Below are 13,033 nucleotides of genomic sequence, written 5' to 3'. Positions count from 1 at the left end.
GTGTGTGTGTGTGTGTGTGTGCTTGCTTGGAAGAGAGTGACAGAGAAAATAAATGAGTTTGAGAGAGGGAAGATGTGTTTGTGTGGGATGGAGGGAGGGAGGGAGGTTGAGAGAGAGAGGGGTTGAAAGAGAGAGAAGTTGAGAGAGAGAGATAGAGAGACAGAGAGAGAGAGAGAGAGGGGGAGAGAGGGAGAAAGAGAGAGACAGAGTAGGCTTGAGTCAACATAGAAGCAGTAGACATGTTACTCTCACAGAAAAAAAAAAACGACAAAAGAGGAAGAAGTATATCAAGAACAACTTTCCGAGAGAATTTGGATCGATTTGTGATTAAAAAAAACTTGGAATAATAATGTTTTGTTTTTTTAAGTATCTGAGCAAAGAGATGACTGGTGGGCCACTATTATGAATGACTATTTCAGATCACGCACTTTAAGAAGAAGGAGAAAAGAAGAAGAAAAGAAGTTGATGGCTTGTATTTGTTCAAATGCTCTTACTTATTTGCATATGCCACTCCGTCATACTCCGTTTTGAAAAAGTGATGTATGACGACAGATTCTTACATGTGGCAGTTGGAATACTCATATGTGTCACGACATGGTTAAATCAGGCGCTCGTCCATTTTTGGGCATGTGGAGTTATTGGTATCATCTGAAAGCTGATTTATTAGCCTTGCTTCCAATTAAATAGATATCGTACTATCTATTTTGAATAGAACTCAAGATATTTACCATTGAAGGAAGCGAGGTCGCCTGGCTTCAGTGGTGAAATTAGAGAGAAAATGGCCCCAAAGTTTAATAACTCCAATAGCTAAAGAGTCTTTGAAACCTGAAAAATGACATAGTTTGTGCCTTTAATCAATATTTTTCAGTAAAATTCATATGCAAATGCATTTTTATATGGACATAAAAGAGGTTGAGTCAAATAATTAAAAATCAATAAAAAATCAATAAAAATGTCCAAACTGGCGAAAAATGCCTGATTCTCTTATTGATTTCTGTATATTGACGAGCGCCTGAATTCACCTCGCTGCCTCACATATTTGAATCAATCAAATATGTCACAACTGGAGCTGGAATAAAGCCTAACATTTTGTGATGACCTCGTCTTCAGATTAATGACCTCTCTTCTGTGAGCTTGACCCTTAGAGAAAGTTCTACAGAGGACGATGATGCTGTGTATTCCACGCCTGAGCACCAGGTATTGACAGGGCTTACTTCATTGCTCTGTTTTGTGGTCTTTCATCCATTTGACTGATAGATGTGGGTCACTTAATATCCATAAACTTCGAACTTGACAAATGTGGGTCCCTTAATATTCATTATATCCACTGAACTTGACAAGTGTGGGTCATTCAATATCCATGTCCACCGATTTTGACAAATGTGGGTCACTAAATATCCCTTAACACGGAACTTGACAAATGTGGGTCACTTAATATCCATAACCACTGACCTTGACAGATGTGGGTCACTTAATATCCATAACCACTGACCTTGACAAATGTGAGTCACTTAATATCCATAAACAATGAACTTAACAAATGTGGATCACTTAAATATCCTTAACCATCAAACTACCTTTTCTTTCTCTGTTGTTTAGTTTGTAGTGGTATGTAATTGTAACTTTGCTCAATAGGTATTAGTATTGACCTGAAAGAGTAAAGTATGGATTTACTTCATTTTAAGTTATCTTTAATCATTCTTATAGGATGTGCTCAATTTTTTCGTTATTCTAAATTTGCTTAATGGAACTATTGCTTTACTGACTCTACTTCACTGCTTTTTTCGCCTCCCAACTGCATCCATCAGCTTTTTGCTTGTTTCTCACACTGCGCCCCAGATTTTTATCACCGTGTCAGCTCTGTTGTGATTATATGCCTGTGGCTTTGTTCTCATGATAACCTTTTTGTTAATTTGATAGTAATATTACCAGTACTGTAGCTTGTAACTCCACAAACTGATTGACCTATTCAACTGATGTGGTAGTATTCGCAGCTGACAGATATGTAGTTGTGGAGATAAACACGCTGGAAAGTGAACATTTTCAAAACTAACATTTTCACAAATTATTTTAAAAGATTGATCATTCTCGAGCAGTTCCCACTTTCTGTGGGTGCCGTTGGGTCATTCCTTAAGAAAGAGTCCAATGGATAAGCTTTGATTTGAGAAAACAACTCTTGGATTTTCCTTGCTAGCATGCTGAGTCTTCACCAAGAGTGAATTGAAAGATGCAGAATGTTTTCGTCTTTTGTCTGTTGCATCAGTGCGGTATTCATGCACCCAATGTTCTCAAATATATCAAATGAATACAAAGAAAAGAAAAACAAAAACTGAACGAATAGATTATATTGATGGTGTGGGGCGCAGATGGGCCATCTTCCAGGATGCCTATTTTACAGAAGAGGCTAAAATCTGTTTAATTAAACTGCTATCAAAGATTACCTACTTACTTACCCTATACCGTCAGGTACATAAGGCGGAGAGCAGTCGACGCAACGCTTGTCTTTCCCTGGCCACATCCTCCAATTTCGGCTCATCCAGGCCCTGGGTGATTGCCTCGTCTCTTATTGTGCTTCTGTAGCTTCCAGTTGGTCTTCTGCGCCTTCTCTTTGCAGTTGGTTTCCAATGCCTTGTCTGATATCAAAGACTTCTTCCACTAAAATTTCATGTTGAAGTTTCAAGCATTTCTATATTTTGTTGAATGTTTACACTCTGCGTTGTCTTTCTCCTTCTTCTCGATCGCATCAAACTTGGAGCCCGCTATCATATACTGGACTGGGCTGTCCTGCTCTGTTCCTCTGTTGGTGTGTATGGACACAGTTTATTGAGATGACATCTATTTGACTTAGTTTTACAACACTGTCAAGAAAGAAATCAAGTTTAAAAAACATTTTAGAGTTTGTCTTTTTGTGTCTAACACTGTTGGTATGCTTTTATTGGATGGGAGAAAAAGGAAAGAACAGCTGAAAATGTATGGAATGTGAACTTATTGTTTGTCCCCTTATTTGTTCGTGGTTGGCGGGTGCTCTGGTGTGGTTTGCTTCTTCTATCCTGTCACACTTGTATTGTCATTATCTTTGTAAACTTGGTTCCTTTATTGTTTGTGGTTAGCGGGTTCTCTGGTATAGTTTGCTTCTTCTATCATGTCAAACATCTATTGTCTTTATCTTTGTGAACTTATTGTTTGTTCCTTTATTTGTTCGTGGTTGGTGGGTGCTTTGGTGTGGTTTGCTTCTTCTATCCTATCAAACATCTATTGTCTTTATCTCTCCCCCTTCTGTTCTGTGTTTTATACTGTCTTGTAACTCCTCTAGTCTTTGGCTCTTCTGAGAGAGCTGTAAAATGCTTACTAAAACACTGTTCCTTTATTTGTTCGTGGTTGGTGGGTGCTCTGGTGTGGTTTGCTTCTTCTATCCAATCAAACATATATAGTCTTTATCTCACGCCCTTCTGTTCTGTGTTTGTTACACCTCTAATCTTTGGCTCTTAAAAGACCTTATTGTGTTGCAAATGCCGTAAAATGCTTACTAAAACACTGTTCCTTTTTTCGTTTGTGGTTGGTGGGTGCTTTGGTGTGGTTTACTTCTTCTGTCCCATCAAACATCTATTGTCTTTATCTTGCCCCGTTGGTGGTCGGCGGGTGCTCTGGTGTGGTTTGCTTCTTCTTTCCTATCAAATATCTATCGTCCTTATCTCCCCTTCTTCTTTTTTATGTTTGTTACTCTCTTGTAACACCTCTAATCTTCTGGCGCTCATATGACCTTATGCAGTTGCGAGCGCCGTAAATCCTCTACTAAAACTTATCTCGCCCCCTTCTGTTCTGTGTTTGTTACTCTCTTGTAACGCCTTTAATCTGTGACCCTTTCAAGACGACCTAATTGTGTTGCCAGTGCCCGTAAAACTCTTACTAAAAATAAAAAATAAAAAGACTGAATTGTGTTGCAAGTGCTGTGTAATGCTTACTAAAACACTGTATCTTTATTTGCTCTCAGCAGAGAACATCGGTGGTGGGCCGGCGACTTGAGAACTTGATGCTAGGTGATGTGGCAGCCAGCAGCCCCGCCCCCGCCACGCCCCCACAGCAGACCAATGGCAAATACCACGGTGCTGAGACAACCGGGGCGGTGCCTGCCATGCCTCTATGTGGGTCTACTCGTGTGTGTGTCTGTGTGGGGTGGGTTGCGGCGGGGGGGGGGGGATGTTTGTGTTCTGTGTGTGTGGGTGGATGGGTGGGGGGTGGGATAGGGGGGGAGTGTTTGTGTGGGTGGATGTGGGTGGATGTGTGTTCTGTGTTTGTGTTTGTATGTGGTGAGTGGGGTGGGGAGGTGGGGTGTGTTTGTGTCTGTGTGTTTGTGCGTAGGGTGCATGCGTGGCCATCTTAGCCAGTTTCGACTGCAATTAGTTTTAGTCAAACCTATTTTAACTGCAATATGTTCACACATAAGAAGAAAGAAGATGTCTCTTCTGGTCAGAGTTTTGCTGCAAACCGAGGACCTTGCATTTTTTTGTGGGAATAGCTTCTCATGTGTTAGCCAGGTGTTTGAACAACAGAAAAGCCAAACAGCAGTGTTTGTCGTATAAGAAAATCCTTAAATCTCACCTCCTTTTTTGCTTTTGTTACTCCATCTTGTAACATCTCTAATCTTCGGCACTTATATGACCTAATTGTGTTGCAAGTGGTGTAAAACTTTTACTTAAACAAAATAAAGCAAATATACACCAAAGGGAAACATTTCAAAATTATTAATGACAATCTATTATCTATTTGTGGTGGCCAAATTTTGCTATTCAAAAGGCTTTTTAATGGCTGCATCGATCGACATGCAGTTTTCGCCAAAAGATTCTTTAAAACATTCTCCAGATCATGACGCCCTTCGTTTTTTCAGTATTGAGACAGTTTTGCGGCAAAAAGCTAAATTTCTTTATTTTGCTGATCGCTTTTGTAGGCCGACGCTTCTGTCTCTGTAATTTTAGAAAATCCGTCAAGTTTGTTTATTTCAAGTCGTACTTCCGTTCGATACCATCATCACGCATTGTCATGCAATAGGCCTACTGAGAACTATTTTAAGTGTATAGATCAAGCCTCATGTTTTCTTTTTTTTTACTTGGTGCTAAAATCGAACTGTCACCCTTTCTTTTGAAGCCCATCATCGTTTTTTCTGGACTCCTTTGTCAAATTTATTTTCTTGCTACTGGGAACAATCAACATGCTTCTGTCTCAATCCGTTCATCGAACGGGGCCCAGCTAGTATATTCTAAACCCATAGTAGTTCATGATCCCACAGGCCAGCCTAGGGGGGAAAAAGCAGAAATTAAAATATTGGAGATATAATGAACCAATATTGTCAAAAGCCCTTCACATGTGTCACAACGCGGTCGGATCAGATGCCAATCAATTTTTAGACATGTGGAGGTAAGGATTACATCTTGAGGCTAGTTCATTTATCCTATTTTCAATGAAAAAATTACCCATGTATCTTCGATAGTTTTCGAGATATTTTGGATTGAAGGCCATAGGGTCACCTGTTTTCTGAGGTAAAATTCTTGAGAAAAAGGCTGCCAAAGTTTGGTGACTTCCAAAGCTTGAGAGTCCTTGGAAACTGCAAATTTACATTTTTTTTATGCCTTTAATCAACATTTTTCAGTAGACTCCACACATAAATGAGTTTTTCAATGGACATAAAAGGTGTTGAGCCAAAATGAAAAAAAAAGAAGAAAAATATTGCTCAACCACCATATATATTCAGATTTGTTTGATATCGTTATTTTGACGGGCACCTGATTTCTCCACAATGTCTTACATATTTATGTTTCTGTTGTCTCTCCTCAGTGAGCCCACCACCTTCCAGCTCCCGCCAGACTCGTGCCAGTTCGTCCCGTGGAGCCAACAGCAGTGGCAGCAGCGCCATGTTTGCTCAGAGCCCTAGTGAGTTACTGCCTCTAATGAGTTTGTAGAATGTAAACGTTTTTTATATTCACCAACATAGATTATTTAGCAGGATGGATAAGTATATGATAGATACTGGACTTCAAGTGTGATACTATTGAGGAGAAGATGGAGGAGGAGGAGGAGGAGGGGGAGAAGGTCTTTGTAGTCTTCAAACCTCAGAGATAATGGATGTTCTTCTTTTCAGCCTCGATAATTTTGTCATACTTACCTAATGTTCTTTCAAAACTGAGTGTAGTTTTGTGATCAGAAGATGAGAAGACAGGTTAACGCAGAACAGGCTATGGCAAAATGTGCTTGTTTGAGTGAAATAGTTGTTTTAGTAAGAAGAAGGGTATTAACACAAGGGCAGTCATTTAATGCAGGTTGCATAAAGCAAGACGGACAAACAGACAGAAAAAATAGATGGTAAGCAAAGAAGTGCAGCGGGTGTTCTGGTGCGGTTTGCTCCTTCTTTGCTATCAAACATCTATCGTCCTCATCTCTCCTTCTTCTTTTTTGTGTATGTTACTCCCTTGTAACACATCTATTCTTCAGCACTTATGTGACCTTATTTAGGAAAACTTAAAGAAGTAAAGGATCTACCAGTGGTGCTCTCCAGCCACTCGCCATATACATTTGTATGTATGGCCTTTTGCATCTTGACTGATGATCTGAAAGTGGTATGAACAATACACCTTTGCCTGAGCGGTAAACATAGAGATTGCCCAAATACTACTTTCCTTCCTTCAGATCTTGACATCTATGATATTCTACAAAGGGATGGTTTGGTCAATATGTTGGAATCTAGGGATGTGTGTTAGGGATGTCTTATTATTTTACAGGCGTGACAGGGATATACCAAGATGATTCACTCCTCTCTTTGAGCCAATTAAAACTGTCTCCTCAAAATCTGGTTGCGCCCTCTTAAAAAATGCGCCTGCTTTTGTGAAGAGAGTTACCCTACCTGTGTGAAAAAGATTAAAGTGAAACTAACAAATTGTGCTATTCCTATTCTTCTTCTAGAGAAACAAAAGAGAGTTTCAAAACAAAGACTGCAGCGCCATCTGAACCAATGCGCGGACTTTCAAACAGGCGTTTGACGGAGTCTTAGTAACATTTAGCAGTCAATATATTTCACTTCTTGCGGGGAATTTTCTCATATTTGCTCCGGTTATCAGACACGTGTACCCACTGTCCTCAGATAACCCTTTTGCGGCCAGCCCACAAGCAGCACCCAGCCCTGGCCAAGTGGACCCGTTTGGCATGCAGGCTTTCAACCCTGGGGAGTCAGGCTCCGAGAATGAACTTTGGGACATACGGGTGAGCATTTATGTGGGGCAGCGTTGTGAAATCAGGCGCTCGTCAGTCAAAACAATGAAATTTAAAAAATCAGCATTTTTCTGGGCGTTGGTGAATTAATTTGTATTTTTTTACTTTTTGGCTCTACACTTTTTAAGTCCTTATAAAAATGCATTTCCCTGTTGATGTTGCCGAAAATAGTTGAATAAAGGCACAAAAAAATGTAAATTTTCGGTTTCTTTGGACGCTCAAGCTTTGGAAGTCACAAAGCTTAGGCAGCCATTTTCTTGCTAATTTTACCTCTTTCACTAGGTGATCTCCTCCTTCTTCAATTGCAAATATCTTGACTTCTATTCAAGATTGATGAGTACTTTTTTTTAGCGAAATGCAAGACACATGAACGAGCTATAAGATGATGTTAATAACTCTATGTGCCCAAAAACTAATGAGTGATTTGTGAGGGGTGCTGACAAAATGAGTTACTTCTCGCAATCTACAAATGGAGACATTGGTCAAAAATCGACACTAAGGTCAAATTTGTAGATTTTCTATTCGTGCCATATTCTTTAAGTATAACATGCCTTTTATTATTTCATACTGACTTACAAATTGTAAAAACTACCCCTATAGATATAAGCATGATGTACTGTTTCCATAAATAAGGCTTGAATCCGAGAAGTAACTCATTTTGTCAGCACGCTTCACATTTGACAGCGTTGTGACACATATGTAAAGAGGTCAAGTGAAAAGGGTTGGGGCGCTAGCCTTGAACTTTGAACTGTACCATTAGAATACGTCTATGAAATCGATCGAGTGAAAAAATAAAAAAAACAACAACAGGGTCATCCACAACGAAATGAGTCTCTGCCGTACTCAGCTGTTTAGAGATATAAGTTTAGTAAGAGTTTTGCGGGGCTCACTACTGCATAAGATCATATGCGCATGCGAAACGCCAGTTGGTTGCATTCATAACAGTTCACAGCAAGGCTTGGTTTTGGTCAATGATCAAATTAGAAAATGTAAAAACTTCTATGTTTATAATGCTTCCTTCGGGTCTTTCACAAGTTCAAACATAGTGTGTGTCTAACTATAATGGTAAAGACGGTATCTCATCCGACACAGAAGGATTTGTCCTCTCCCTGCAGGAGGTATTTATTCGTCAAGGAGGTATGTCTGATACGAAATACAGTAAAAATAGCTTTGTCTCTTCTGGAGAGGCCTGGAGGTTGAAGATACCGAACAAAGAGCTTGATTTTTCTCAAAACAGTGTTTTTGTGACTCTCCACCTTCAAGTGATATTGACTTTGGAGCGAACACAGCTTGGCTATTACATTAATGTCACATACTTGTAGGGTCTGAGCTGATTCTTGATATTGTAGTAGTAGTAGTAGTATATATATATATATATATATATTGCTCGTTAGTCAATGTCTGATGATGACCAATACGTCTGCAGAGGAGAATATTTCTCCAGTGAAATAGAAAAATTTGAAGAATTAAAGGTTACTGTAGTTGCAGTAGTATTATACTCTCAAAATATAACGTGTGACTCATTTTTAGGTATGCAGTTCTTTCAAGCTCTTGTTTTCTCCGATTTACATTCATGTTTTTGTTTCTTATATCAACAGGCGGGATTCAGCAGAGGACTTTCTTTTGGGGCAGACGATTTCAGTCTGGATGACCTTGACCCACTGAATCAGAGGCTGTAGATGGAGGTGAAGGTCATGCTGTGATTGAGACACCTGTAACTACTCAAGGACACAGTCAATACTCAATGCCTGTCAACGTATTCTACCCAACTTTCCTCCTTTCACGATCCGTCAGAAGGACAAGCTACATCTATCTAGTCACAGAGGAGCAGTAACATTCCAGCGACAAAACGAGAATTTGCTGAGAACTGTGGCTTTCGACAGATTGACTGACTGAATATTGTGCGTTTGTGTTGTCTTGCCTCTGCTATTTCTCCTTTCTCCTGAGTCTGATTTGTCCACAGGTCTCACAACTATGTGTAAGAGACCGAGGGTAGAGTCTTTTGTGTTTCAGACCCCTTACACACTGGTGTGAAGCCTAGGTTATGATTGAAGTGTGTGCCAGTGGGTTTGGAGAGGGATGGAGGGGGTTACACTTCTTGGGGCAGGATAGGATATATGAACCATGGTTCGTTAATGGAGAATTGAACATTACTTTACACTTTGTGTAAGAGATGAATCAAGGTAAATTTGAACGGTAGTATTGAATGTTACATTACACTTTGTGTAAAAAATGAATCAAGTTTTGTTAACATGGAACTGAATGTAACATTACACTTTGTGTAAGAGATGAAGAAAGGTAAATTTTAATTATAGTAATCAATGTTACATTACACTTCGTATAAAAGATAAATCAAGGTTAATTATTTAATGTAGAATTTAATATTGCATTATACTTTGTGTAAGAGATAAATCAGTTATTTTAAATGTAGAATTGAATGTCACATTATATTTTGAGTCAGAGATGAATTAAGGTTCATTAATGAAAAAAAAAAAATGTTATGTTGCACTTTGTGAAGGAGATGAGCCGAAGTTAGTTAACCCAGTCATTGCTCTGTCCCCGTCATTTTATGCAAGAAAAATTCTGAAATTATGCAAACTGAGCCCGAAAAAGTGAAATTATGCGATTCTGTTAATTTTAACAAAGAAAGAAAAATAATCAGAAATTATGCGAAAAATTATCAAATTTTGCTAAATTATGCTGGGTGCATAAAACCACAGAGACAGATTGCTTTTGCATCCCGATGGGACGTTGCTACCTCTGTACTAATTCGACATGAATAAGCTTGATTATGACAGCCTGCAGCTTTGTGTGGTGAGCGTCTGAGCCGCAGCTAGATCTAGTAAGGATTGGGTTGATGTAGAACTGAATTTCGATAACTTTACTTTTTTGTCTTCTCCTCTGCGTTTGGAAATCCTTTTCATTTCCGTGTCCTGTAAGTTTATTTTCTGTGCACAATTGTTGTGTGTGTGTGTTTGTGTCTGCGCGCGCGGGCGTGTGTGTGTGTATGTGTGTGTGTGTGTGTGTGTGTGTGCGCGTGTGTGTATTTGTGTGTGTGTGAGTATGTGCATGCATGCTTGCTTGCTGCACCTCACACAGGTCACAAGGGGTCGTTCACCTGTATGCACAAATTGTTAAGTAGGTAATAACGTAATGTATTATATTTTGTTCCTCCCCTCACATGGGTCAGACAGATTTCTGTAGAGATGCAGTGTACAATAATGACTTGTTACATTCACGTAAAGAGCGCCTCAACCCCTTATAAATATCTCTTTCTCTTTCTCACTCTTGCCCCTTTTCCTCCTTCTGGCCATCTATCTCTCTCTCACCCTCTTTCTATCTCCCACGCTTTGTCTCTTTCTACTAGAGCAATAGATACTACTGAGTTTTACTGTGTTTTTTTTCCTTGCCATATATTGTCCCCCCCTCCCCGCCTCCCTCTCCCTCATGCAGAAAATGTTATTATACCATAATATGTGATCGTACTTTTAGCTAGCTTTGATTGGTGGAAATAAAGACAGTAAGGTTTTAAAAAATTGTTTGTCTTTCTTGAGCCAGTGCATTGGCTTAATAATATGTCCAGCAATTAGGACTTTGTGTAATAAAAATAAAATATGTTGAAAAAAGAGTTCATTTCAAGCAGTCTTTCACTTTTTTTTCGACATGTAAAACAATTATAATTGTATTGCTTTTTTTTTCTCACAGTGAATGACTTGCTGTCTTTTTCATGTTCATAAGTAGTTTTCAGCAGTCCCATTTATCAGAAAATTTCTATACAGAGTTTCTTGACTTCTCGTTGTAAGACTCCATGGTATGTCACTTTATGTCCCTTTTCAAAATGGCGTATGGGGCTGTCTTAGACTGAACAGTCATTTTATTAGTTGTCTTTATTGTTGGCTTGAAGTAGGGCCTTGTTTAAGGGTACCTGTTGATAGAATGAGACTCATCCATTTCTTGTTGGGCTATGCAGCTAAGCTTTTCTCATTTTCTTGAAATACCTCTCATCACAGGCTATCTATGCAAAGTTCCATTTTTGCGAATCATGAATAATAGTTATTATTGTGCCATTCTTTGGGGGATGGGGAAAGAGGATCGTCACCACTGCAATATGTGTTGTTTTTTTTGGTACTTCTTTGAAGTTGTCAAATGGGCTGTCTTTGAACTTTGATGATTATTTTTGTGAAATGAAAAGAAAAACCTCAAAAGGAGTGAGTCTCTTAATTGAAGGTTGGCATGCTAAACAGAAGTTTCTCTAATAGTTTTCTTTTTAGGTTTTCTATCAAAATTAAGAAACTGTTATTATATTCATATTTATTTTAGGGGTGTAGGGGGATAGGGGTTGGGCAGCTATGTTTGATGGTCAGAATGTTAATGTTGTTGGAGCCTTTCTGTATTTTCTGTAGATGCACAAATGCTGATTCTATTTTTTCCTTCCCTATGCATGAATGATGATTGAATATGATAATTTATGCCCTCATCAACACAATTTAGGTCGTTTAGAAGGCTGGCTGCTTTGCCTCTACCTACCTGCCTGCACCAGCCTGCACTGAATGGGATACTACATCATAGCAGACAGATAGACATAATATTAAAATGAATATCTTCCTGTGTGGGTATCGAACTCTTAAATCCTCTGTACACAACGACAAAGAGCCTCACCATTACACCTCTGACACTGGTGATATATAGAGATTGGTCAGTGATGTTCATTTATTTATTTTGTGAATCACATTACTTCAGTGTCATTCCACAACTGCCGAAATCAATTTTTAGGGGTTTTGTGATAAAATTGTTATTTGTTCTAATAGAGACAGAATAGAGCATCTTACTGTATAGTTTTATTCTGTTTCGTTATATTCTTTCTAGTTTTTATTGTAAATTAAACAGTGCCAAAGTCATGGTCCTGATTTGGCAGTTCCGTTTTTTCTTAGTACGATCGGGATTCCACAGTTTTAGGCCCCAAATTTGGGGCAGCAAAGGGTGTTACCTCAGAACAGCTATAATTTAGTCAAACTTTGATTGATTTGCTTGTGTGAGCAGTCTATTTGTAATTGGACAGAGGATCACATTATGGGTGAAAATAAGTAGTAAATGTAGCACAAGCTCAGGTGTAGATCTTGCCTAATGCCACTCACTTGTCAGTCCGCTGAAATGTGAAACCAAGAACGCCACTATTAAGGCCATATGAAATTAAAGACGTAATTTTCTCAAAACAACAGAGGTTGACTTAGGCTCTTGTGGAATGACCCCCTCTTTTTTGTCTGTCTCTTCCCCCCCCCCCCCCCCAGCTCTCTCTTTCACTCACTTACTCTCTCTCTCTCTCTCTCTCTTTCTCTCTCTCACTCTCTCTCTCTCTCTCTCTCTCTCTCTCTCTCTCTCTCTCTCTCTCTCTCTCTCTCTCTCTCTCTCCCCCACTCTTTGTCTCTCCGTCTCCCTGCCTCTCCCCTCCTTCTTCACCCTTTCAAGCCGTGATTATTTAAGACATGACCTGACATGCAAAGAGTGTCTTTGAAATATTCGTGATTAGGATTTTCATTGTTCAAAGCTGGTCTATTTTCTGTACCCTGCACTTTGGTCGATCACTGCTTCTATACTTTTTTCCAAAATATGTTTATGAAAGCTTCATAATTCGAAAATTTCTTGGCGAAGCAAAAGCCAAAGTCAACCTGTCTCTTTATTCCCATCGTTACTTCTTTTGTTCGACCTATCCCTACGACCTTTTCTTTCAGGCATTGCTCATTGCATGATCCAATTTGGGTGGTTACATGGAATCCTT

At 39.2% G+C, this 13,033-nt stretch overlaps 1 protein-coding gene across 5 annotated transcripts in view; it reads left to right on the top strand.

The window, feature by feature from the left end:
* The window catches only part of LOC101845414 (PTB domain-containing engulfment adapter protein 1), an 82,350-nt gene extending 71,462 nt beyond the window's left edge, over positions 1 to 10,888 (top strand). For 2 of the 5 annotated variants that reach the window (XM_005104613.3, XM_005104612.3), the window contains exons 9-13: positions 1,111 to 1,197; positions 3,992 to 4,142; positions 5,830 to 5,925; positions 7,130 to 7,248; positions 8,856 to 10,888. In XM_005104613.3, the coding sequence (XP_005104670.1) occupies positions 1,111 to 1,197; positions 3,992 to 4,142; positions 5,830 to 5,925; positions 7,130 to 7,248; positions 8,856 to 8,936 (534 nt within the window). In that variant the 3' untranslated portion in view covers positions 8,937 to 10,888. The remainder of the gene's footprint in view (positions 1 to 1,110; positions 1,198 to 3,991; positions 4,143 to 5,829; positions 5,926 to 7,129; positions 7,249 to 8,855) is intronic. The other 3 variants (XM_035971397.1, XM_035971399.1, XM_035971398.1) reach the window with 3 other exon arrangements.
* The last annotated feature ends 2,145 nt before the right edge of the window (positions 10,889 to 13,033 follow it).

This window comes from Aplysia californica, unplaced genomic scaffold, assembly GCF_000002075.1.
Source record: "Aplysia californica isolate F4 #8 unplaced genomic scaffold, AplCal3.0 scaffold00428, whole genome shotgun sequence".
Taxonomy (NCBI): Eukaryota; Metazoa; Mollusca; class Gastropoda; order Aplysiida; family Aplysiidae; genus Aplysia; species Aplysia californica.
This window is presented reverse-complemented; position numbering and strand designations above follow the sequence as displayed.